The 23,745-nt window shown below is 39.3% G+C and overlaps 1 protein-coding gene across 2 annotated transcripts in view; it reads left to right on the top strand.

Moving 5' to 3' along the window:
* cwc25 (CWC25 spliceosome associated protein homolog) overlaps window positions 1-23,745 on the top strand; it is a 49,457-nt gene that overhangs the window by 2,369 nt on the left and 23,343 nt on the right. For both annotated transcript variants that reach the window (XM_048165057.1, XM_048165055.1), the window contains exon 4: window positions 7,528-7,597. In XM_048165057.1, the coding sequence (XP_048021014.1) occupies window positions 7,528-7,597 (70 nt within the window). The remainder of the gene's footprint in view (window positions 1-7,527; window positions 7,598-23,745) is intronic.

Here is a 23,745-nt window from a genome sequence, read left to right as displayed (position 1 = left end):
CTCAAAGCTTAAAAGCTCTGGAAAAGTGGGAGTGTAGAGGGGGGGAAGAGGGGAGAGAACAACCAATGAAACACAGACCTACAACACACTGATTATACAAAATAATGAATATTAATACATGAGCATGGAGAAAAATGACAACAAACTCCCAAGCACAAGGGAGAAATGCGAAAGAATATTTAAAAGGGCTAATAATACTTTCATTACGTTTACAAGCACTGCAGTCTCATGATAAATGACACATAGTTTAACACAGAAAGAATAAAGAGAATTTATTTTTTCTCAATTTTTCTTTGAATTTTCGATCTAAATCAGTCTTTTGTCTATTAGAATAATCGTGTCATCACGTTCACACCACTGTATCAGTGTCCAGTTTGCACATATATTTCATTTGAAGAAGACTTGATGAAATATGTGTGCATACACTGTGCTGGTTCATGTTTGGTGCAGGAGAATGTGTGAAATATGTCTATAAAAACTTTAAACATGGATACTTTATTCTGTATGTGAGCTATGAGCCACGTGGCTAGTGTTGTTAAACTCATAGCGGAGCTCCGCGCTGAAACCGATCATATCATATCCGCGTGTATCAATCGTATTTTTCATGTGTTCGTAATAAAACTCCAGTTCTGACCGCATCGTGGGCAAAATTCAAACAGCACTCGTGCTAGCTCTGCTGAGGGAAACATACACACGGCTCGTGTGTCCAAACGCAGAGCAGGCAGAGGTGAATGAACAGCACTTTTGTGACATTTGAATTCTCCACTGTAATGCGATCTCATGCAAACAATTTTCCATTTGTGCTGGTAGATTACAGCAAAACAAACCACATGCACCCAAATTTCTGCTCTGGTCGCATCACAGGAAAACATATTTTTTGTGTTGTAGCACTGAGGAAACAATTGCACCCATGTCCCTGAATGACAACAGAGACAGAGGCAAGAGAAGTGATACTTCCTCATGTATAATACCGCATTTATAATCTTATGCATACTACAGTGCAGTGATTGGACTGAATGAGCTTTATGTCATGAATAAATGCAGAAACTGTTGACATCAGCATGTTCGACCAGCCCATACTGGAGCCAATCAGAACTCCGGATCTTGCCGCTAGTAAACGATGACGTCAGATTTTGTGACGTTGCTCTGACTTTGCTTTTCAAACCGGAAGACAGAAATCACTCTGAAAAATGCAAAAATAACTTATTTCAACTTTTAAATAAAATTGAGTACCTTTATTGTTTTCAATGATTTGCAGCCTATATAAATCTGTTCACAGCTCAAAAAATGTGTTCTGGGGTTTCATGACCCTTTAAAAATAAAAAAATATTCATTCAAGAGCATTGAGTGATTTTATCTTTGTCTTTTCTTGTTAGATTAACAATGACTTTAGCAATCATTAATGTTGGCTGCTGTCCCTTTAAGAGCTGCACGAACCCAACGTAGGCCTACTGTTATGCTGCCTTCACGAGGTCTCGGAATTATGGTAAATACAAGTTTCCTAGGTAAAAATTGCACATGAACACCCTTTCATTTTGAAACATGAATGCGATGAGCTCGTAATCACGAATTCAGAAGTAGTAATTATCAAATTTCCAATAGCATGTGAAGGCAGCAATACACATGCATTTACGAGGATACTTACCAAAATGGAATTTTGATATATTTGTGTTGGCTATTTGACTGTTTAGGCGCGTCTCTGAAGCCCTCTGCTAATGTGCGTTCTGCAACGTCTCGGAGCGTGTGCACAGGTGGCTGCCTAGGGAACAGCGTCCGTTTCATGGCTTAATGTGCTTTTAATAGCACTGTTTGTTTAATATCAAGCACATCCCAAAGTTTAGCAACAGTAGACTGCATTTTACATCCCTCTCTTATTCGGTTGATTTGGATGTTAAGTTTGGGTTAGGTAGGAATGAAAGCGCACCACTGTGAAGGAAAGGAAGGTGTGCTGAACGGAATGCAGCAGCGGTACAGTAATCGTTTTACCTCGATTATCTTGTTTTCATAATCGTTGCAAGCCAAAATCAAAATTTAAATTGAAAATACGATTAATTGCACAGCCCTACTATAGATTAAACTTTATTAAAGTTAATCAGTCAAGAGTAGTTACAGATTCATAATGTTTTTAAAATGTAAAACATTAAATACTGTTATTTGAAATTATTTATAAAATATAAAGATACTTTAAAGGATTAGTTCACTTTAAAATAATCTTTTGCTGATAATTTACTCACCCCCATGTCATCCAAGATGTCCAAGACGTCTTTCTTCAGTCGAAAAAAAATTAAGGTTTTTGATGAAAACATTCCAGGATTTTTCTCCATATAATGGACTTCAATGGGCAGCAAAGGATTCAAGGTCCAAATGACAGGTTCAGCGCAGCTTCAAATGGCTTTAAACGATACCAGACGATGAATAAGGGTCTTATCTAGCGAAACGATCGGTCATTTAAAAAAAAAAAAAAAAGTTTTATAAGTACAAATACTCACTTGCTCTGTTCTAGGATGTGCGTTCATGACGTCACGTAATACGCAGTTATGTTCAAAAAGGTCACACTTGACGGAGGCGGAAGTACCGAGTGTTTAGAAGTCAAACGCCGTTTACAAAAAAAGGTAAAACAACTAATGGTTCTTCCACCCTGTGTTGTCAGTGCCATCAGACTGTCCTACCCTTCGCACACCGGACGCGAAGCGTCACGTCTCTGACAACTCACAGGTATCGCACACCGGCGCGCACATTATATACGCGTGAGCACAATTTTGACTCGACTCCTGATAGAAGAGCTGCACAATGGGAGTGTTTTACAATAACAGGGAAACGTTACATATGCCTACGCTTTAATATTTCGCACTGAGTTTAGTGTACATGGAAAAATGGCAAAAAAAAGCAAAAGGAAAGAAAGGCTATGTTTATTATAGATTTTTAGACTTTATTCAAGCTGTTAAACTAAAAATGTAAAACTAATGTATCTTGCAGCATAGGGTGAAGTCAGTATGTACATTAATGACGATTTGAGAGAAATTCAATATACATTTAATGTAAAACAATGTACATGGCGCTCTGTGGCACGGCAGGATTTTGAGTTGTTGCTGGGGGCCGCCGGTGTGTGTAGACTCATAGAAAACAATGCATTTGAATTTTAAAGACGTGGCGCGGTGCTGAGCTTCGCGTCCGGTGTGCGACCCCCTTAAAACGCTGTTGCTCAGTAACTGTGGAAATCCATTTTGTCCGGTAATGCAGCGAGATGGAAACGGACTCACCGACTGATTCTAATGGCGGGATTGAAATGGTCCAGTCATGGCAGCATCTAGATTCTTCCTCTGTTGGCATTTGCCACTTGTGCACCACCACGTCTTGTTAGATCTTCGTCTGCCCGATGCTGGAGAGGTGTGTGTCGCCGCAGCAGTCTCTTCCATCTGCCTAATTTCTTCCTCTGTGTATTCCGGTTCAAAAAGGTAGGGCAGGGCGAAAAACTCATCTTCTCCTCGAAGTTCAAAATCTTTCGACATTGTTGTTTTACTTTTTTTTGTAAACGGCGTTTAACTTAGTGTTCGCACGTTCAATCTGTAAACACGACTCGTACTTCCGCCTACGTCAAGCGTGACCTTTTCAACGTAATTGTGTATTACGTGACGTCACGAACGCGCATCCCAGAACAGAGCAAGGCGAGTATTTGTGCTTATAAAACTTAAACTTTATTTATTTTTTAAATGACCGATCGTTTTGCTAAATAAGACCCTTATTTATCGTTTGGTATCGTTTAAATCCATTTGAAGCTGCACTGAAACTGTCATTTGGACCTTGAACCCTTTGGTGCCCATTGAAGTCCATTATATGAAGAAAAATCCTGGAATGTTTTCCTCAAAAACCTTAATTTCTTTTTGACTGAAGAAAGAAAGACATGGACATCTTGGATGACATCGGGGTGAGTAAATTATCAGCAAAAGTTTATTTAAAAGTGAACTAATCCTTTAAATGTGAAATTAAACCTGCCAGGAGGTGGCAGCAAATCCCTGTTATTGAGCGAGTCATTGAGATTCAACCAATTCATTCAAACGGCTGAGTCAGTCAGGAAGTGTTGCTCAAAGAAGCCAAACAATGCTGTGAACTTTGTTTGGGACTATTTTCGTTGGCGAAATAGAGCACACATGTGATGGGGTTTCTAAAATGTAAGTCTCTTAATATAAACTGCTTGTTTATTAAACTGTACGATGTATAAAATCAATATCCCATTTGTAATCATGCTGATATTCCGAGAAAAATGGCACTTTTCATGTAATATTGGTTAACTATATTAAATTATAGAAATATAAAAGATATACAGGGGCATTTTTGTCCTTATCTTGAATTCTGGGGGCATTCTAAAGGTATTTTAGTAGACTAAATCACGCAGTGAAAGCGTACACTCTAAATATTCACGCGCACTAGTCTAACGTACAAGACCACGTCATGTAGTTTATGCGCGCGCGCACTCAATGTGTGTGTGTTTGTTTTTTGTAAAGTGAGGGACATACTCTATAATGTCAGATCATTAAATCAACAATTACGATATGATAGACGATATGAAGAGTTTGGTTCCAAAATGCAATAACTCCATTTTGATTAATTTGAGTAAAAAGGTGTTTTCTTTACCAAGAAATCGGCAAGATGAAAACCACTATTTTCTGTTTCAAACTTTTTATTATAAAAGCGGATTATTTTTTCCCCCAAAATGCAATAAATCCATGACACTTTCTTTTTTTTTTTTTTTCCAAAATGCAATGGACCCTTCGCTAAGCCCCGCCCTCCTTAGTTACTGTTGCTACGCCTGTCAAGCTTTCGCGTCTGGCAAGTCATTTACAGTATGTATGCACCGGTGGCAGACATTTTCAAGGAGATAATTAGTCATTTTTGGCGAACAGGTGAAATATCTGAGAGAGCAAGACAAAAGGGACTGCAGTATGCATTCGAGGGATATATCCACGACATATGTAACCGATTAGAAAATAATTTGATCAAAATTGAAGCTAAAGCTCTGAGCGCGAGCAGCAGCCGCCTCATACGCTGACCATTCAAATGGGAAACACACAATTTATTGAGGAAAAGCTTTGTTCATCCACAGCAGGTTAAGTGAAATTTGTGAAAATAACCAAATAATTATAAATCAAACAGCTTATCCACAAGTATTGTGGAATAAACACAAGACGTTAGCCTGACCACTTTGCAATGATAACATTCTCCCGCTTATATTTTTAGCACGCCAGGCTAACGTAACTCCGTCTTGCCTTTAATCATTTTTTTTCACGTTCAAATATATGCATTATGAACAAAGAACCGTCATTATTTCCAAGCAATGATGTGCTGAGTTAGCTAGCTAGCTAACCTACCCGTCAGGTTGTCCTCCCGGGCTTACTGCATATGCATACATCAATATTACATCATTGTTGTCATGATAAATAACACAAAATTACTGTATATGCATTATTGTAAGGGTAGGTTTAGTGTTGGGGTAGGTGTACATGGTAATAAAGCCATAGTCCACGTTAATATCACGTTGGAAGCACAATCTGATGGGTAACGTTAGCATTTTTCAGATTTTGCTAACGTTACCTACTGTTTCAATGGGAGGTAGCAAAATCTGACAGGGTAGCACAAATTGTCAGAACACCGGCATTTCTCCCCTTGGGTTTTAGGTTTCGGGAAGAGAAAAAAATTCCACCACCACGTCCAAACTTTTAGGATACCGGGTATCAGGTTAACACAATCCATAAAGCACAATGCTTCGGCACGTTCCCTCGCTCGAAAGCTTGACAGACCTCCTGCACCTAGTAACGGTTGCTAAACCACGATTGGCCTGTGGCGATTTTCGGGCATGGCTTAGCGAAGGGTCCATTAATCCATCAATAAAAAAGTTATTTTTAAAATTGAAAATACACAACAAAGTAAGTTGATTCACATATATGACAGCGTCTGAACTTTGCCAGTACTTATCTTTATATACAGGCATTTTACTAAAAATACATTCAGTCGTCGCTCCCAAAGTGAATTCAACTGGTCATCTTGTTAATGTCATAAATTAATTATTTGTCATTACCGATTAAAGAGTATCCGGCGCCACCGCACGGTTAAAATAAACACATATGCCGAGTACATTGGTATTAAAAACGGCTTTTAAAAACTGCCCATGATTCAGTTTTGTGGACCGTGACAGAAGTTTGATGCTGTCGTGTAACAAGCAACAGCTTTACCGAGTGCCTCCTCATCTTAATATTCTCACGTAAATGATTACATTTCAATGACTTGCGTTTCTTCCCCACCACAGAAACCACCACAGGTTCATCAATGCCGTCAAACGTATTAATTTTTCTGTTTTTGTTGATCACAAAGTACAAAGCAGATAAGGAAAACTAGGATGCTGGGTGTATTCAGAGCACAGCAGAATACTGATTTTGGCAGAAACTCAATTTTTAAAAAAAATGGTGTTCATCGCGTTTTGGGACCAAACTCTTCATATATATCCTTAATGTCCCCCTGTCCTGAGTGTCGTTCACACTGCCTCCGGGCCATCGAGCAGTCCTTATTGTCGAGCCCTGCTTAAGGTTATGAATAAGCTGGTGTTTTCCAAAACAATGACAAAATTTGCATTTAGGAGATAAGCATTCAAAACTTAGTCTCTCACTTCCAATAAATGGATCACGTATTTTCATGACATCACATCTCACTTCAGCTTCTCATCAAATCTTCTGTCCAATCAAATGCTCTCTAGAATCTGAAATCCCGCCCCCTCCTACACTGTCAACAGACACTTAAGCTGTGGCTGAAATCGGTCATTTGTTCACACATATACCAGTTTCTACATGGTAAAGTGCACATAGTGCACTATATAGGGGATAAGGGACGATTCAGACAGTGTAAATATGCTTTCCATTGACGTGAATAAAGTCCGTTTTTCGTGTTAGTATAACGTAAACAACAGCACAGTCTGCTATGGCCCAGGGACACTAGAGCACAGAGCGGATCATGTCCGTGAGTTGGCTCAGACCAAGAAAGGTATCAGACCCATTTAAATTCTGCACAGAATGTTATATTTTAAAGTGATATAGAGGAGATTAGGAGGATAAACTGTTAGATATTAAAAGGAAACGGAGGTTTTACTGAGTTTAACGGCTCTGGCCGAGCTGTGATTATAAACGGAACGCTATTGGCTATTTTAAAAAAAGGGGCGGGGCTATTCAATATATCGCCCTGTCTTCCTGTTTCAGTTGAAATTACAACATATCAACATATTGAATAATGCTGCGCGTTCCAAGACACTTCAGTGGGCCTTTAAACCAATGCTGCATTGTCAAACTGAAATACGGTACAAATACGTGTACCATTACAGCCCTGTTAGCAAGGGTAATCAACTATTTTAAAGAGAACTAGGGATGAGTTAAAATTATGTGTAGCTTGAGCTTAACTCAAATATTTATTTGGGTCTGGAAATATTCCTATAATTGCTGGTAAATTAAAATGTTTACAGTAGGTATAATCCCTGTTTGTTTTCAGCAAACGGGAGGAGGAGAAGAAGAGAGTAGTTCTAACAAATCCTGTTAAAATGAAAGAAATCCAAAAGATGGTGAGTAGAATACTTTGCATGATATTTAGTTGTCAGAATTGAAGATTTAACTTGCTTTTAATTCATTATTTGGAATTTGACATTAATTGGTCACATCAGTTGCACTGGAAATTTGACAAAAATAGGAGTTTACCCAATTGCAATCCAAGAAATCCAACAATTAATGGAATTCTGGGAAAATAAGTGTCATTTCACTCTGGTCCACAAAATAAAGGTTAATTTATTAAATATAGGCCTGGTTTCACAGACAGGGCTTAGACTAAGCCAGGATAAAGCCTTAGTTCAATTAGGGCATTTAAGTATCTTTTATAAACGTGCCCTAGAAACAAAACATTACTGGTGTGCATCTTGAGACAAAACAATGGCACTGACATATTTTAAGATTTTTAATCTAAATTTTAAGCTTTTTAGTCTGGGACTATCTTAAGCCTTGTCTGTGAAACTGTGGCATAATGTTTGACTTCTTTTTACTTTTTTTTAACTTTTCTATTTAAAATAAAAATCTAACTGGAATAATGTCAAGTCACCTTTATTTATATAGCACTTTTTACAATGCAGATTGTTTCAAAGCAGCACAATTTTCGCTGTACAGCAGCTCTAGAAAAAAATGGTGTCATTGTCCAGCTCAAGTAAGTTCAGTATTGATTCATTCTGTTGTAAAAATCATTAGTTATTAATTTAGATAATTTATATATACACATCAGCTCTGGAAAAAAGTGTCATCGTCCAGCTCAGTTCAGTTCAGTTCACATACAGTGGTGTCAGTGTAGGCAGATCAAAAACATTGTTAAATATCAAGTGTCCCTAACTAAGCAAGCCAGAGGTAACAACAGCAAGGAACCCATCAGGTGGGAAAAAAAAAAAAAAAAAAAAAAAAAAAAAAAAACTTGGGAGAAACCAGGCTCAGTCAGGGGACTAGTTCTTCTCTGGCCAACATGCTCATGCTTATGATTCAGGCAGCATTACATGTCAGATTGGGATCAGACACATCAGGGATGTGTTGTGCTTGTGTTTATTCGCAGGTCCTTCTTCTGATCTGGATACAGCCCATATCCGGCTGACTATGGTAAACCTCAGAATAAACAGAGAGACTAATTTTAGCATAGATGCCATTGTTCTTATAATGTAACAAGTACATCGGGTGTTACAGAAAGTGTTCCCTGCTCCGGCTGACCTAATTTATGCAGCCTAACAATCCTTTAACGGATGTGAAAATATACATTGATAAATGTGTATGCCAGGTTAAAGCGATGTGTTTTTTAGCCTAACTGAACTGAGCCTGGATGATGACATCACTGTTTACTCCAGTGCTGATATAAATAAATTAACTAAATTAATAACTATTGATTCTTACAATGGAATGAATCAATACTGAATTTACTTAAGATGGACAATGACACCATTTTCTTTAAGAGCTGCTGTGCAGCCAAAAGTATAATAGTTATACCAGTAATAGTTTACCAGTTATCACTGTAAAGCTGCTTTGACACAATCTGCATTGTAAAAAGCGCTATATAAATAAAGGTGACGTGACTTGACTTGACTTGACTAGATTTAAACTGATAGAGTGTGTCTGCTTCCCAAACAATGCTAGGAAGACTGTTCCAAAGCTTAGGTGCTAAATAGGAAAACGATATACCGCCTGCTGTTGATTTTGATATTCTAGGTATTACCAACTGGCCAGAATCCTGAAATGGCAATAGACGTGAAGGGCTATAATGCGTTAAGGGCTCGCTTAGGTACTGGGGAGCTAAACCATTTAGTGCTTTGTAAGTAATTAGCAGAGGTGGAAGTAATGAATTTCAACTACTACGCTACTGTAATTAAGTAGCATTTTTGGGTACTTGTACTTTTTTGAGTACATTTTTAAATCTGTAATTTTACTTGTACTTAAATACAAATTAAGCTAAGTAATCTACTTTACTACTTGTAAAAGCACATTCCGTTACAGAGTACGCCTACAATTTGAATTAATATTCAAACCTTTGACTGACTTATCGGTAGCCAATTAAGATATCCGATCATAAACGGACCAATGAAAACCTATTTTAATTTTATATATATATATATATATATATAAGAGCTGGCCATGTTTTTTTTTCTGGTCTGGCCTTGTGATGGCAGCACAATAACAGGGCTCCTCACTTAAGTTAAAACTTGCCCCAGACAACGATTCAGAATATAACATATGGGTTGTTAATGTATGAAAATTCGTTCTTGTAACTAAACAGTGAATCTAAAATGCAAAGTCGAAGAAATCGTGAGGGAACTGCCAAAAAATAACCGATGCCTTCAAGCCTAGCCAAGCGGCTAGCGCAAATGCTAACCAGGATGATTTCAGTGACTCGCCGACCTCTGAAATACTCAACGAAATACGTGGCATAAGAAAGGAAATAAATGAGAAGTTTGGAAAATTGGAGGAATTGAAACTGAAACAGGTAAATGAAGGGATAAAAGGACTCGAAAAATGAATGGAGGAATCCGAAGAAAGAATTGGCATTACTGAGGACAGATGCGAGCAATCGGACATATATGATGAAAAAACAGCTTCAGTTGGAGAAGTTAGAGGACTTGGAAAACCGCTTAAGGCGTTCAAACGTGAGAATATATGGACTGGAAGATAGTGCAGAAGGAAACAGAAACATGATTGAATTTGTCTCGACAACATTGATACTTCATCTACCCGAGGACTTGGGTATAGAGCGCGCACATAGATCACTCGGGATGAAACCGGCAAATCCAAATGCGGCCCCGCGATCAGTCGTGGTTAAGTTTTTGCATTTTCAGATGAAACAGTGTGTCTTGCACAAAGCCTGGGCTACTAAGGATTTGCAGTTTAATGGGAGTCGTGTCGCGCTGGATCATGACTATTCCAATGCAGTACAACGCAAATGAAGAGAGTATAAAGACATCAAAAAGCAGCTGAAAGAACGCAAGATCAAGTTTAAGTCACCTTACCCAGTGATACTGAAAGTTCAGCTTGAAGATGGAGAAGTGAGTTATAGCTCAGCCTGGGAGGCGGTGGAAGGTCTTCAACATCTGGAGATCCGAGCGAAACTTTCAGAGGCTGAGATGCGAGAAAGAGACTTGTTCAAGCTGGGCTTGCTGCCGTGGAAACGCATGGAGACACAGTTATCTAAAACTCTGGTTGGGGATATTGAATTGCTCTCAAAGTGAATAATATACTCAGGCAAGTAAGTTGTACGGACTTAAAAGTTTAGAAAAGTTCTAGAGACTGTCCTATGTAAACAGTTTTCCTTACTACACAAACTTGATAAAATGTTTGACTTTGTGTTAAATACAGAATAAAAACAAAATATTTAGTTGCACTCAGGGATAACGGATTAAACCCAGTTTGATGCTGACTAAAGGGGTTGGTTGAATGAAAAAGGGCGAACTTGGAAGGAAAATTCGAAGCAGATAATTAATGGCATTTAATAGTCTAATAGATTACCTGCTTTACTGCCTTTTACATCAGGCAGGGAAGGCCCAAGCACCAATAGGGCTGCTGTGATAAACGTTGAACTTGTCATCTCAGTTAGAAATGGCTAAAGGAATCCCATGGTTCTGGGGGGATTGTTGTTGTGGAAGTGGTTATGTTTTTTCAGACTCCACAATATATTGTTCTTTGCTGTTGTTCCTTGTCAATATAGGTTTAATTTATTTTTGGTTTTATGTTCTTTTTCTTTATTGTAAGAGTATTAAAAGAGTGGGACTTAGAAAAGTGCATATGCAGGTAATACGTCATGGTTTAAGGGATAAGTGCAGTGATATTGGAGGGTTAAGTTGGTTAAAACAGGAGAATAAATTGCAATCCAATATGACAACGTAAATGAAGGGGTATAATGTATCTTATAATGTGAAAGGTTTATATAACCCAATTAAGTGGCGAAAAATTATGGATCAGCTTAAAAATATGCATTCTGATATTGTATACCTCCAAGAAACACATTTATCTGATGACGAGCACAAGAAATTAAGTAAGTCTTTGGCTCTACAGGTTTACTATTCTTCTTACAGTTCAGGCCATAAGAGAGGAGTAGCCATTTTATTACACCGGTCAGTTCAGTTTTGTTTAGATTCAATATTTAAAGATAAAGAGGGGAGACATATCATAGTAAATGGAATGATAGATGGGGTATGGGTAACCATGTGTAATGTATATGCACCGAATGACAATAAACCACAATTTATAAAAAACATTGTTAGTGTAATAACAGAAAGAGCAAAGGGCCCTTTATTGGTTGGGGGAGATTTTAATTGTTCAATCTCTTTGTTATTAGATAAATATCCACTCTCATCCTCACCTCAGACATCAATGGCCAAAGCCCTTAAGAATGTTTGTGAGGAAGTCGAGTTTTTAGATATCTGGAGATTCTTACATCCAAAACAACGAGATTATACCTTTTTCTTCCATCCTCACAGGACATATTCTAGGATAGATTACTTCTTTATGCCAAAAAGCATAGTCTGTAGAGCAAGAGAGTGTGAAATTTATAATATCTCATTATCTGATCATGCTCCTGTGTCACTGATATGGGAAGTTGGCCAAAGACCTTCATGTAGTAAATGGAGGATGAATACATCACTATTAGGAAGGCCAGAGATTAAAACATATATAAGACATGAATTTGAACAGTACCTAGAACTTAACGATAAACCAGATACATCACCCATAACATTATGGGAGGCGGCTAAAGCTGTGTTAAGAGGGAAAATTATTTAATGATCTTCCGCGTTAAAAAAAGGAGGATAGAAAAGCGAAACAAACTCGAACAAAAAATAAAAATTCTGGAAATACAGCATAAGCAAAACCCAATAACATAGAATCTAAAACAGCTCAAGGAGGTGAGAAGGGATCTGGATGATTTACTCACAGAGAAAGTAGAGAGGAACCTAAGATTTTTAAAGGTGCCCAAGAATGCTTTTTCACAAGATGTAATATAAGTCTAAGGTTTCCCCTGAACGTGTCTGTGAAATTTCAGCTCAAAATACCCTATAGATTTTTTTAAATTAATTTTTTTAACTGCCTATTTTGGGGCATCATTAACTATGCACTGATTTTTTTCAGCGCGCCGCCCCTTTAATTCGCGTGCTCCCTGCCACACGAGCTCTCGATTATATTACAGCACATTTACAAAGTTCACACTGCTAATATAACCCTCAAATGGATCTTTACAAGATGTTCGTCATGCATACTGTATGCATGCTTCGAATTATGTGAGTAAAGTATTTATTTTGATGTTTATATTTGATTCTCTATGAGCTTGAGGCTGTGCTCCATGGCTAACGGCTAATGCTACACTGTTGGAGAGATTTATAAAGAATGAAGTTGTGTTTATGCATTATACAGACTGCAGGTGTTTTAAAAATGAAAATAGCGACGGCTCTTGTCTCCGTGAATTCAGTAAGAAACGATGGTAACTTTAACCACATTTAACAGTACATTAGCAACATGCTAACGAAACATTTAGATAGACAATTTACAAATATCACTAAAAATATCATGCTATCATGGATCATGTCAGTTATTATTGCTCCATCTGCCATTTTCGCTGTTGTTCTTGCTTACCTAGTCTGTTGATTCACCTGTGCAGATCCAGACGTTACTGGCTGCCTTTGTCTAATGCCTTTCAAAATGTTGGGAACATGGGCTGGCATATGCAAATATTGGGACGTACACCCCGACTGTTACGTAACAGTCGGTGTTATGTTGAGATCCGCGTGTTTTCCGAAAGTCTTTTAAACAAATGAGATTTACATAAGAAAGAGAAAGCAATGGAGTTTGAAACTCAATGTATGTCTTTTCAATGTACTGAACTCTTGTTATTCAACTATGCCAAGGTAAATTCAAATTTTGAATCTAGGGCATCTTTAAAGCAAAAATTTTATGAGCATGGGAGCAGAGCTAACCATTTGTTAGCCTCTCAGTTGCGGAAAAAAAATTGGTTTAAACATAGTGAAAAAAATCAAGACCAACTCTGCTGATAAACTTTTCTTGTATAAAGAAATTTCAGAGACCTTTGCTGCTTTTTTATAAAAACCTTTATTCAGATGCAGACATATGCTCAGAGCCAGAACAAATAAAATCATATTTAGATAAAATTAACCTCCCCAAGATGGAGATTTTAACTTCAAACGTAATTGATAACCCCATAACAAAGGAACAAATAATGGAAGCCATTAAAAAATTAAAGAATTATAAAAGCCCTGGGACAGATGGGTATACAAATGAGTTTTATAAAGCATTTAGTGACGGGTACAATGCTATATTCAGATAAAGTGCTATATTCATGGAGGGAGGCAATAATTTCAGTCATTCATAAAGAGGGGAGGGACCCTACGGATTGTGCCTCGTACAGGCCAGTTGCCCTCCTTAACACTGATTGCAAATTGTTAAAGGTGCCCTAGATTATGTTTTTAAAAGATGTAATATAAGTCTAAGGTGTCCCCTGAATGTGTCTATGAAGTTTCAGATCAAAATACCCCATAGATTTTTTTTTATTAATTTTTTTAACTGCCTATTTTGGGGCATCATTATAAACGCGCCGATTTTATGCTGCGGCCCCTTTAAATCCCGTGGTTCACGCCCACAGAGCTCGCTTGCCTTGAACAGTGCCTTAACAAAGTTTACACAGCTAATATAACCCTCAAAATGGATCTTTACAAAGTGTTCGTCATGCATGCGGCATGCATGTGTCGGATTATGTGAGTATTGTATACTGTTATATTGTTTACTTCTGATTTTGAATGAGTTTGATAGTGCTCCATGGCTAACGGCTAATGCTACTCTGTTGGAGAGATTTATAAAGAATGAAGTTGTGTTTATGCATTATACAGACTGCAAGTGTTTAAAAATGAAAATAGCGACGGCTCTCTTGTCTCCGTGAATACAGTAATAATCGATGGTAACTTTAACCACATTTAACAGTACATTAGCAACATGCTAACGAAACATTTAGAAAGACAGTTTACATATATCACTAAAAATATCATGTTATCATGGATCATGTCAGTTATTATTGCTCCATCTGCCATTTTTCGCTATTGTTCTTGCTTGCTTACCTAGTCTGATGATTTGGTTGTGCACATCCAGACGTTAATACTGGCTGCCCTTGTCTAATGCCTTTTATAATGTTGGAAACGTGGGCTGGCATATGCAAATATTGGGGGCGTACACCCCGACTGTTACGTAACAGTCGGTGTTATGTTGAGATTCGCCTCTTCTTCGGAGGTCTTTTAAACAAATGAGATTTATATAAAAAGGAGGAAACAATGGAATTTGAGACTCACTGTATGTCATTTCCATGTACTGAACTCTTGTTATTTAACAATGCCAAGATAAATTCAATTTTTCATTCGAGGGCACCTTTAACATCTATACTGGCTAGGCGTATAGAGAGAATTGTTGTGCATCTGATAAATCCAGATCAGACTGGATTTGTGATCGGGCAGCATTTGCAAGATAATATTCAAGGGCTACTCAATATCATGACATATAGCTCCTCTCAACAACTTCCTTGCATGGCACTAGCGTTAGATGCAGAGAAAGAGTTTGATCGCATATCTTGGCCTTTTTTGTTTAAGGTGTTAAGAGAAATTTGGATTTGGCCCTAAATTCGTTAAGTGGATCCAATTGTTGTACTCAGACCCACAGAGCATGGTCAGAATAAATGGCTGTCTGTCACAACCATTTCAATTAAGTAGGGGGACAAGGCAGTAATGCTCTCTATCCCCACTATTGTTTACAGTGAGTATAGAGCCCCTGGCTCAGGCTATTAGAGAGAACTTACAAAGTAAAGGAATTGATATAGATAATTATGTACACAAGTTGTCCCTCTATGCAGATGACGTCCTTGTTTATGTTTCGGATCCTTTAAGTTCAGTTCCAATATTAATGGAGGAAATTAAACAATATGGAAATTTATCAGGATATAAAAAGAATGTTAATAAAACTGAAGCCCTAGCTTTAAATGCACACATTTCCCTTCACACAAAAGCTTCCTTTCATTTTAGATGGCCAAGAGAAGGCATAACATATTTGGGAGCAAGCTCATTAAAAAGATTACAAGTGATCTTGACAGGTGGTCTATGTTGCCCCTCTCTATGGCCGGAAGAATCGAGTCAATTACAATGAATATCCTTTCCAGATTGATGTTTCTATTCCAGGTACTACCTCTCACACCTCAACGGTCCATGTTTACACAGTTGGATAGATTAACCTCCAGATCTATCTGGCAGGGAATACGCCCTAGAGTTAGATACAAGGTTCAACAGTTACAAAAATCTCAAGGAGGTTGGGCTCTTCCAAATTTCAGATACTATTGGTTAGCATGTCAATTAAGAGCCATGACAGTGTGGATATCAGATGGGTCTAATACAGGATGGCTTGAAATAAAGACAAATTGCTCATGTGTGCCATTGTCAGCTATTCCTTTTTGTGAAGAGAAGAGCTGTAATAGTTGTTTAGGGAGGTGGACAGTGATTACTCTTTTAGTGTGGAGAGAAGTTCAGCGGAGTTTTGGTCTTTTAACTTGGGACTCTGCCCTGTCAGAAATCTCATGTTTAAAAAAAAAAAAAAGCCCCTACAGCTAGATTTAGGTTTTCAGAGGTGGAGACTGTACAATTTACGTTTTATTCATCAACTGCTAGCTGGTACTACATTGAAAACCTTTTGAACAGCTGGAATTAGAGTTTGGTTTACCAAGAGCTGATTTTTTTTTTCTTTTTTTTTTTTTCTCCGATATCTTCAAATAAGAAATTTTCTTCTTAAATGTCCAAATTCAAAAGAAATTCTAAACCAATTATCAACAGTAGAACAATATTTTAAAAGAATTCAGCTAAATGAGATGGCAGGTAAAACGGGTATCTACTTTATACCAGGCCTTATCTGATATGAAAAAAGATAATATTGAACATATTAGGCACAAATGGGAAAATGAGTTTAACAAGGAAATAAATGAAGAGGCCTGGAGAAATATTTTTATTGACTTGCATTAAATAACAAATTTGGTTAATTGGAGATAATTTAGCTGGAAATGCTCAATCCGATTTTTCAGATCACCAATAGTGGTATCCAAGATCAATCTTAACCAAACGGCTTATTGCTGGAGAGACTACGTGGAGGCTCTGGCCAATCTCACACATATATTTTGGACTTGTCCTAAATTAACAGGTTTTTGGAATGAGGTATTTGATATTGCAGAGAAAACATTGGTTATAAAATTAAATGGAGAACCCATGGTGGCTATTCTTGGGGCCAATATGAAAGAGGTGAAATCTAAAGAGGGAAAATATTTACTCCAAATACTCTGGTAGCTGCAAAAAAAGCTATTACCAAAAATTGGCTCCAAAGAGAGCCTCCAACCTGTAATAAATGGTTATCTTTAATTAAAGAAATATGTTATGGAAAAAATAACATATACTCTTAGATTGCAATACGCCTCATTTAAAAAAAAAAAAGAAGATGGGCAGCCTGGTTAGAAGGAATGGCTTTGGACTATGACTGACTGCTTTCCAGGCATGGCACATCTAGTAATATATACCCAGCAATAGTAATACCTATAATTAAAATGAATAAATAAAAAGTCCCACCCTCCTTGGTTGGATTCAAGTATTAATTTATTTATATAGTTTTGTTAATTGTTTCCTATTTTGGTGTATTGTTTTTAATAATTTTAAAATATATTTTTGTTTGTTTATTTTTTTATTTCCTGTGAAGATTATTGTTGTATAATGTTTGTTAAATATGTTTTTTGTTTATGGTTGGTGACTAGGTGGACCTGCAACAAATGTAAAAACAGACATGTATGATGTATGTTACACACAGGATGTATGTAAGTTTGTTCTTAAAAAGAAATAAATGGAAAATAAAAATTAAGTAAAAAAAAAGAGCTGGCCAGTAATGAGCTGGCGTTCTGACGTAGAACCTAGAAGCGCTGCACTGTTTACTACGTGAACAGCGTCAGAGACTGACACAGAAAAGAAGAAATTGTTGAATAAAATCATTATTTTATTTATTTATTTTTTGTGCACAAAAAGTATTCTTATTGCTTCATAACATTTAAGGTTGAACCACTGTAGTCACATGGACTTTACTACCTTTCTGGGCCATAAAAAGTGGTAATAACGTTGCAGTCTATGGAGGGTAAGAAAGCTCTCAGATTTCATCAAAAATATCTTAATTTGTGTTCCGAAGTAGAACGAAGGTCTTACAGGTTTGGAACAACATGAGGGTGAGTAATTAATGACAAAATTTTCATTAACATCCGCGGCATATAAAAATTCAGTGTTGTTGTTAGGCATGGGCCGGTAACTGGTTTCAAGGTATACCGTGGTTTGAAAATGTCACGGTTTCAAAACCACTAAATTTTTCCGTGATACCATTCCTGCGGTATGAGCTATTTTTTATGTTGCATCAAAGACGCAAAGTGCAGGAATCCTCCAGGCTGTGTGCAGCGTAGTGAGTAACACGACCCCTCCCCCTCGGTTGGTGCAAGCAATTACTTATGAACAAATGTTTTCTAACAACTTTATGTAGGGAAAACACCCTATGAAGTAAAATTAGCTCAAATGAATAAAGAGTTGTTTAGATTACGACCGAGCAACTGATTCGTCCAGCGTTCATTTGCTCGAGCCATAATAAGCTCTGGTAATGGATATAAATACCCAACAATCGTGAAAACACTGATTAGAGCACGGTAACTTAAAATCGACAGTTTAAGACATTAAATTTTAGAATCACATAATACAAGACACTCTTTTTAAAATCTACAGGAGATTTTATTTATTCTAACACAAACTAATCTAACACCAACACACACACATACATTCATACGCGTTGCAGTAAGAAGGAAATGAGAGAGAAAGAGTTTTGAAAGAGAGAGAGAGAGAGAGAGAGAGAGAGAGAGAGAGAGAGAGAGATGATTAACAGAATTCCTATCAATGCATTTCAAAGACCCGAACGAACCATGAATCATTCATTTAAATGCACCAGTTCAGTTTTCATCTGGAGGTACTTGCTTGCATTGCCTTTAAAGGTGAATTTCCCTTGTCGTGCAGAGAAGGGTTTCCCAAGTCGATGATTGGTCCAGGTCAGGTCCGTGTGGAACAATGAAAGGAAGTCTCTTTGTCGCTGGAGTTGAAGCGGCAAAAGTCGTTGGTTGAACTTTGCGGCGAAACTTAAGACACAAGACTTTCAGCGGTAAAGGAAAATTAAGTAAAAGAAAAGAAAAGTGAGTGAAGGTTGGATGGCTTCTCCTTGTTACTCCATTGTTCTTGGTACTTGTCTTGGCTTCTTTTCACAGAACTAACTAACCAGTTCACTATCTTGCAATATGATCATTTAAACTGTTGTTTGTCACACCTCTGAGGAGTCTTGACCAATCAGACATTGTCCTGTTTCAAGAGGGCCTTCCTCTGCCCCCAATAAACATAGGTGTTACATCCCGGTCTGTCTCTGCTTTAGCAGAGTGCCATTTTAACCTAATTTCTGTTAACTGGAATATGATACATTTTAAACAGATTTCATTCAAGCCATAATTTAAGAAAGATGAAAAGAAATAAATCAAGTCCAAATAAGGCATACTTTCAGTCATTCAGTCAAGGCTAACACATTTACATGAATTGTGAGTGTTCTAAAGCATAACTTTCAGGTAGTACTTGTGGACACATAATGCAAAATGTATGTAGTTAAAAGATGTTTGATAAGTCCATTAAAATTGTTGAAACAATTTTGATGCAGTTTTAGTTGTAAACAGTCTCTTTGGTTTTTCTGTGAAGTAAGGAAGAAAAAGGGTCTGCATTGTCTCTCTGTTTCTTTGCTCTGGTGATCAAACAATCTTTATCTTCTTGGGTGACCCTTTGGTTTGTCACTTCTCCTGCTATCAGGAAGCATAGTGTGTCATAAAAGCACTTAGCATTGGTTCTCTCTGTAGACGAGCCGGAGCCGAAACCTCCATTCTGAATTAGAAATATATTTTGAAACAGTCATCTGAATGATTAATTTGTCTGGTTCATCCACAGTTCCTACATTTATTTCAATCACGGATTGCTTCTGACAGAGCTGCACAAGCTCGCAGCGCCATTTGTGGGACATTTAGCATGATCACCAGGGTTCAAAGCGCCAAATGCGAGTAAAAATCTGCGCTAAAACACTTATTCACCAGTTGCCTGGTAACTTTTTATGAATTTTGACAATGCATGGATGTGAGAATGTGATGTGGCTTAGTGTGATCATCAAATCACAACGGTTGTGAAGTAATTATAGAAATATATAGAGGCGCTCCATAGAGTAAAACAGCTTTCAGCTTCGATTCACAGAGAATGCTGCTCTGCAAGTGCTGTGGGTTTGAGTCACTTATAATTTGAATTTAGGAACACAACGTGCACCAACCATCTGTACTGAGAGTGTAGTTTATAAATCTGTTTTCAAAGAAAAAACATCTTCCTGGATCTCCCTGTGGTTTTCCGCCAAAATAAAAGCTCAAGGATTTAACGTTTGAAAGCAAGAAATAAAGACATCCATGAATATTAGTATTGAAATCTTACTGTTGTTCTGTAATATAAAAAAAACAAATAATTATATCATATAATAACTCTATTAATACTTTTTAATATTATTATGACTATTAATATATTCTTTAGCTGATCACATGCTTAAAGGATTAGTCCACTTTTAAATAAACTTTTCCTGATAATTTACTCACCCCCATGTCATCCAAGATGTTCATGTCTTTCTTTCGTCAGTTGAAAATAAATTAAGGTTTTTGAGGAAAACATTCCAGGATTTGTTCTCTATATAGTGGATTTCAACGGCTACCAACAGGTTGAAGGTCCAAATTGCAGTTTTAGTGCAGCTTCAAAGGGCTTTAAACGATACCAGATGAGGAATAAGGGTCTTATCTAGTGAAACAATCTGCCATTTTCGCTAGATAAGACCCTTATTCCTCATCTTGTATCGTTTAAAGCCCTTTGAAGCTGCACCCTGTTGGTAGCCGTTGAAATCCACTATATGGAGAAAAATCCTGGAATGTTTTCCTCAACCTTAAAGGGTTAGTTCACCCAAAAATGAAAATGATGTCATTAATGACTCACCCTAATGTCGTTAAACCTCCGTTCATCTTCGGAACACAGTTTAAGATATTTTAGATTTAGTCCGAGAGCTTTCTGTCCCTCCATTGAAAATGTATGTACGGTATACTGTCCATGTCCAGAAAGGTAATAAAAACATCATCAAAGTAGTCCATGTGACATCAGAGGGTCAGTTAGAATTTGTTGAAGCATCGAAAATACATTTTGGTCCAAAAAGTAACAAAAACTACGACTTTATTCAGCATTGTATTCTCTTCCGGGTCTGTTGTCAATCCGCGCTCACGACTCCGCAGTGACGCTGCTGACGTGTTATCTGGTGCGCCTGAGCTTCATTTACAGTCTGAGGGAGACACGCACTGTAAACAAAACAACCTTCGCAAACATGTCTAAGGATTTCGACTCAGGGAAAGACTTGCATTTTTTTGCTCAGCCATATTTATTTAAACCCAAATACACGGACGAAGAACTAAGTCTTGAACGCGGATTGACAACAGACCCGGAAGAGAAGACAATGCTGAATAAAGTCATAGTTTTTGTTATTTTTGGACCAAAATGTATTTTCGATGCTTCAAAAAATTCTAACTAACCCACTGATGTCACATGGACTACTTTGATGATGTTTTTATTACCTTTCTGGACATGGACAGTATACCGTACATACATTTTCAATGGAGGGACAGAAAGCTCTCGGACTAAATCTAAAATATCTTACACTGCGTTCCGAAGATGAACGGAGGTCTTACGGGTTTGGAACAATATGAGGGTGAGTCATTAATGACATAATTTTCATTTTTGGGTGAACTAACCCTTTCATTTCTTTTCGACTGACGAAAGAAAGACATGAACACCTTGGATGACATGGGGGTGAGTAAATTATCAGGAAAAGTTTATTTAAAAGTGGACTAATCCTTTAACTCAAGGTAGTGGACTAATCCTTTAACTTTTTTTTTTTTTTTTTTTTTACAGAAAATAATTCAATTTCTGTTCTAATTCTACAGGTTTTGGCTCACTTAAATGACTGCATTTATTTTATGTAATTTTAATTTAATTAAGAAGAATTAAATTATTTATTTTAATTATTTAATCTAAAATACACGTTTACTACTTTTCCAAATATTCTATGTTGCTTAGAAATATATTGTGTTCAAAGGAAAAAAGTTGTTCCCTTTCGATACTTCACTCGTACTGCGTATGGGGAAAGGTCTCCCTTTTTCCCCGCTGCTGAAGCCTTTTTCAATAACGCAGTGTAACTGCATCGTCATTGGTTCACTCATAGACAAGTTGTTGAACCAATGACGGCGCGGCATAGCTGCGCGACCTATGGCGACAAAGCCGAAGTTATAGCCGACAATATTCCCGCCGAAATGGGCGGGGTTAGGGGCTATATAAGCAGGCGTTTCGCCATAGGATTTCAGTGTTTTCTCCTTCAGCGACGACCTCTACTTCTCTTCGCTGATCTCCGCCTGAAGCCGAAGAAGCTCGCCGCCTTCCTGACAGCTCTCGCCGCCGTCTGAAGAGGCTCCCGCAGCGGACTCGCCTGGACTCGCCGGTTGAGGACAGCGCCGGCGCCCTCACTGACTGCAGCTTCTGCGCCGTCGTCGAGCCGCCGCCTCCCGCTTCCCGCTCCCGGCCGCTTCCTGTGCGTCCCCTGCCGCCATCCGGCGCGCCGCCTGAGAGCTTCACCCGCGGCTTAACGCCGCTCTAAAAGAGCGATTTCAGCGGTTTTCACCGCTTCTAAGAGCTTCCGCGGCCCTCGCCGCTCTACAAAGAGCCACCCAACTGCCGTTTTCACGGCACCGGCGTCTCACGATGCCCCGTCACTCATGTGCTACGTGCAGGGCCCCCCTGCACGATAGCGACGGTCACAGCGAGTGTGTCGCCTGCCTGGGCAAGCCCCATGCGGACGGCGCGCTTGCTGGAGACTCATGCCCGCACTGCGAGTGCATGAGTCTCAGTTCCCTGCGCTCGCGGGTCGCCTTCTTCACGGAGGGCGATCTCGCCGTTCGCGCCCTCCCGTCTCCTTCCTCCCGCGAACCGGCCAGGAAGAGACAGCGGGGTAGAGCGACTCAGTGCCCGGAGTTAGGCGAGCTCACGCCGGCCCAGCCACCGCATGCCTCGCCTTCTCCTCCGAGAGAACTCTCTCCCGTCCTGTTCTCTCGCCCTGAGCAGCGTCCCTCTGCCGAAGCAAGTGACCTCGTCTCATTCGGAGGAACAGACGACGAGCAGGATGACTCCATGTCACTTGCGGCTTCCGAAGCGGAAGGATGGGCTGGCGAGCCGGATGACCCCGCTCCCCCGCCTCCCTTGGAGCCCATTGAGCACGGCCAGGGCATGGATGCCGAGCTTTTCCGCATCCTGTCCAGAGCCGTGGAAGAGCTGGACCTCGAGTGGGCCCCTCCAGAGGAGCCATCTCGCGGCCGCCTGGACGAGTGGTTCCTGCCAGGCCGCCGCCAAGCACCTCGCCAGCGCTCAGCGCCCTTTTTTCCTGAGGTCCACGAGGAGCTCACGAAGTCGTGGCGCGCTCCGTATTCCGCCCGCCTTCACACAACGCACCGCTCCGCCCTCACCGCCGTCGACAGCGCCGAAGAGAAGGGATACGAGCACCTGCCACCCCTAGATGAAGCGGTGGCTGCTCACCTCTGCCCTCCCGCGGCTGTGGGATGGAAGACCAAGAGGGCCCTTCCTTCCAAGCCCTGTCGGACCACCTCTACTTTGGCTGGACGGGCTTACACCTCGGCGGGCCAGGCTGCCTCCGCGCTCCATACAATGGCCATATTTCAGGTCTTCCAGGCCAAACTCCTCCGCTCGCTGGACGAGTCTGGAATTGACGCGCCGGCTTTCAAGGACCTTCGCAGCGCCACCGACCTTGCCCTGCGAGCCACGAAGGCTACGGCCCAGGCCATCGGGCGTTCCATGGCCAGCCTGGTAGTGTTGGAGCGCCACCTGTGGCTCAACCTAACGGAGATCAAGGACCTGGATAAGACGGCCTTCTTAGATGCCCCGGTCTCTCCCTCTGGTCTCTTCGGGCCTGCAGTGGACGGCTTCACCGAGCGCTT

Source organism: Megalobrama amblycephala, linkage group LG17 (genome assembly GCF_018812025.1).
Source record: "Megalobrama amblycephala isolate DHTTF-2021 linkage group LG17, ASM1881202v1, whole genome shotgun sequence".
In the NCBI taxonomy this organism is placed as follows: Eukaryota; Metazoa; Chordata; class Actinopteri; order Cypriniformes; family Xenocyprididae; genus Megalobrama; species Megalobrama amblycephala.
This window is presented reverse-complemented; position numbering and strand designations above follow the sequence as displayed.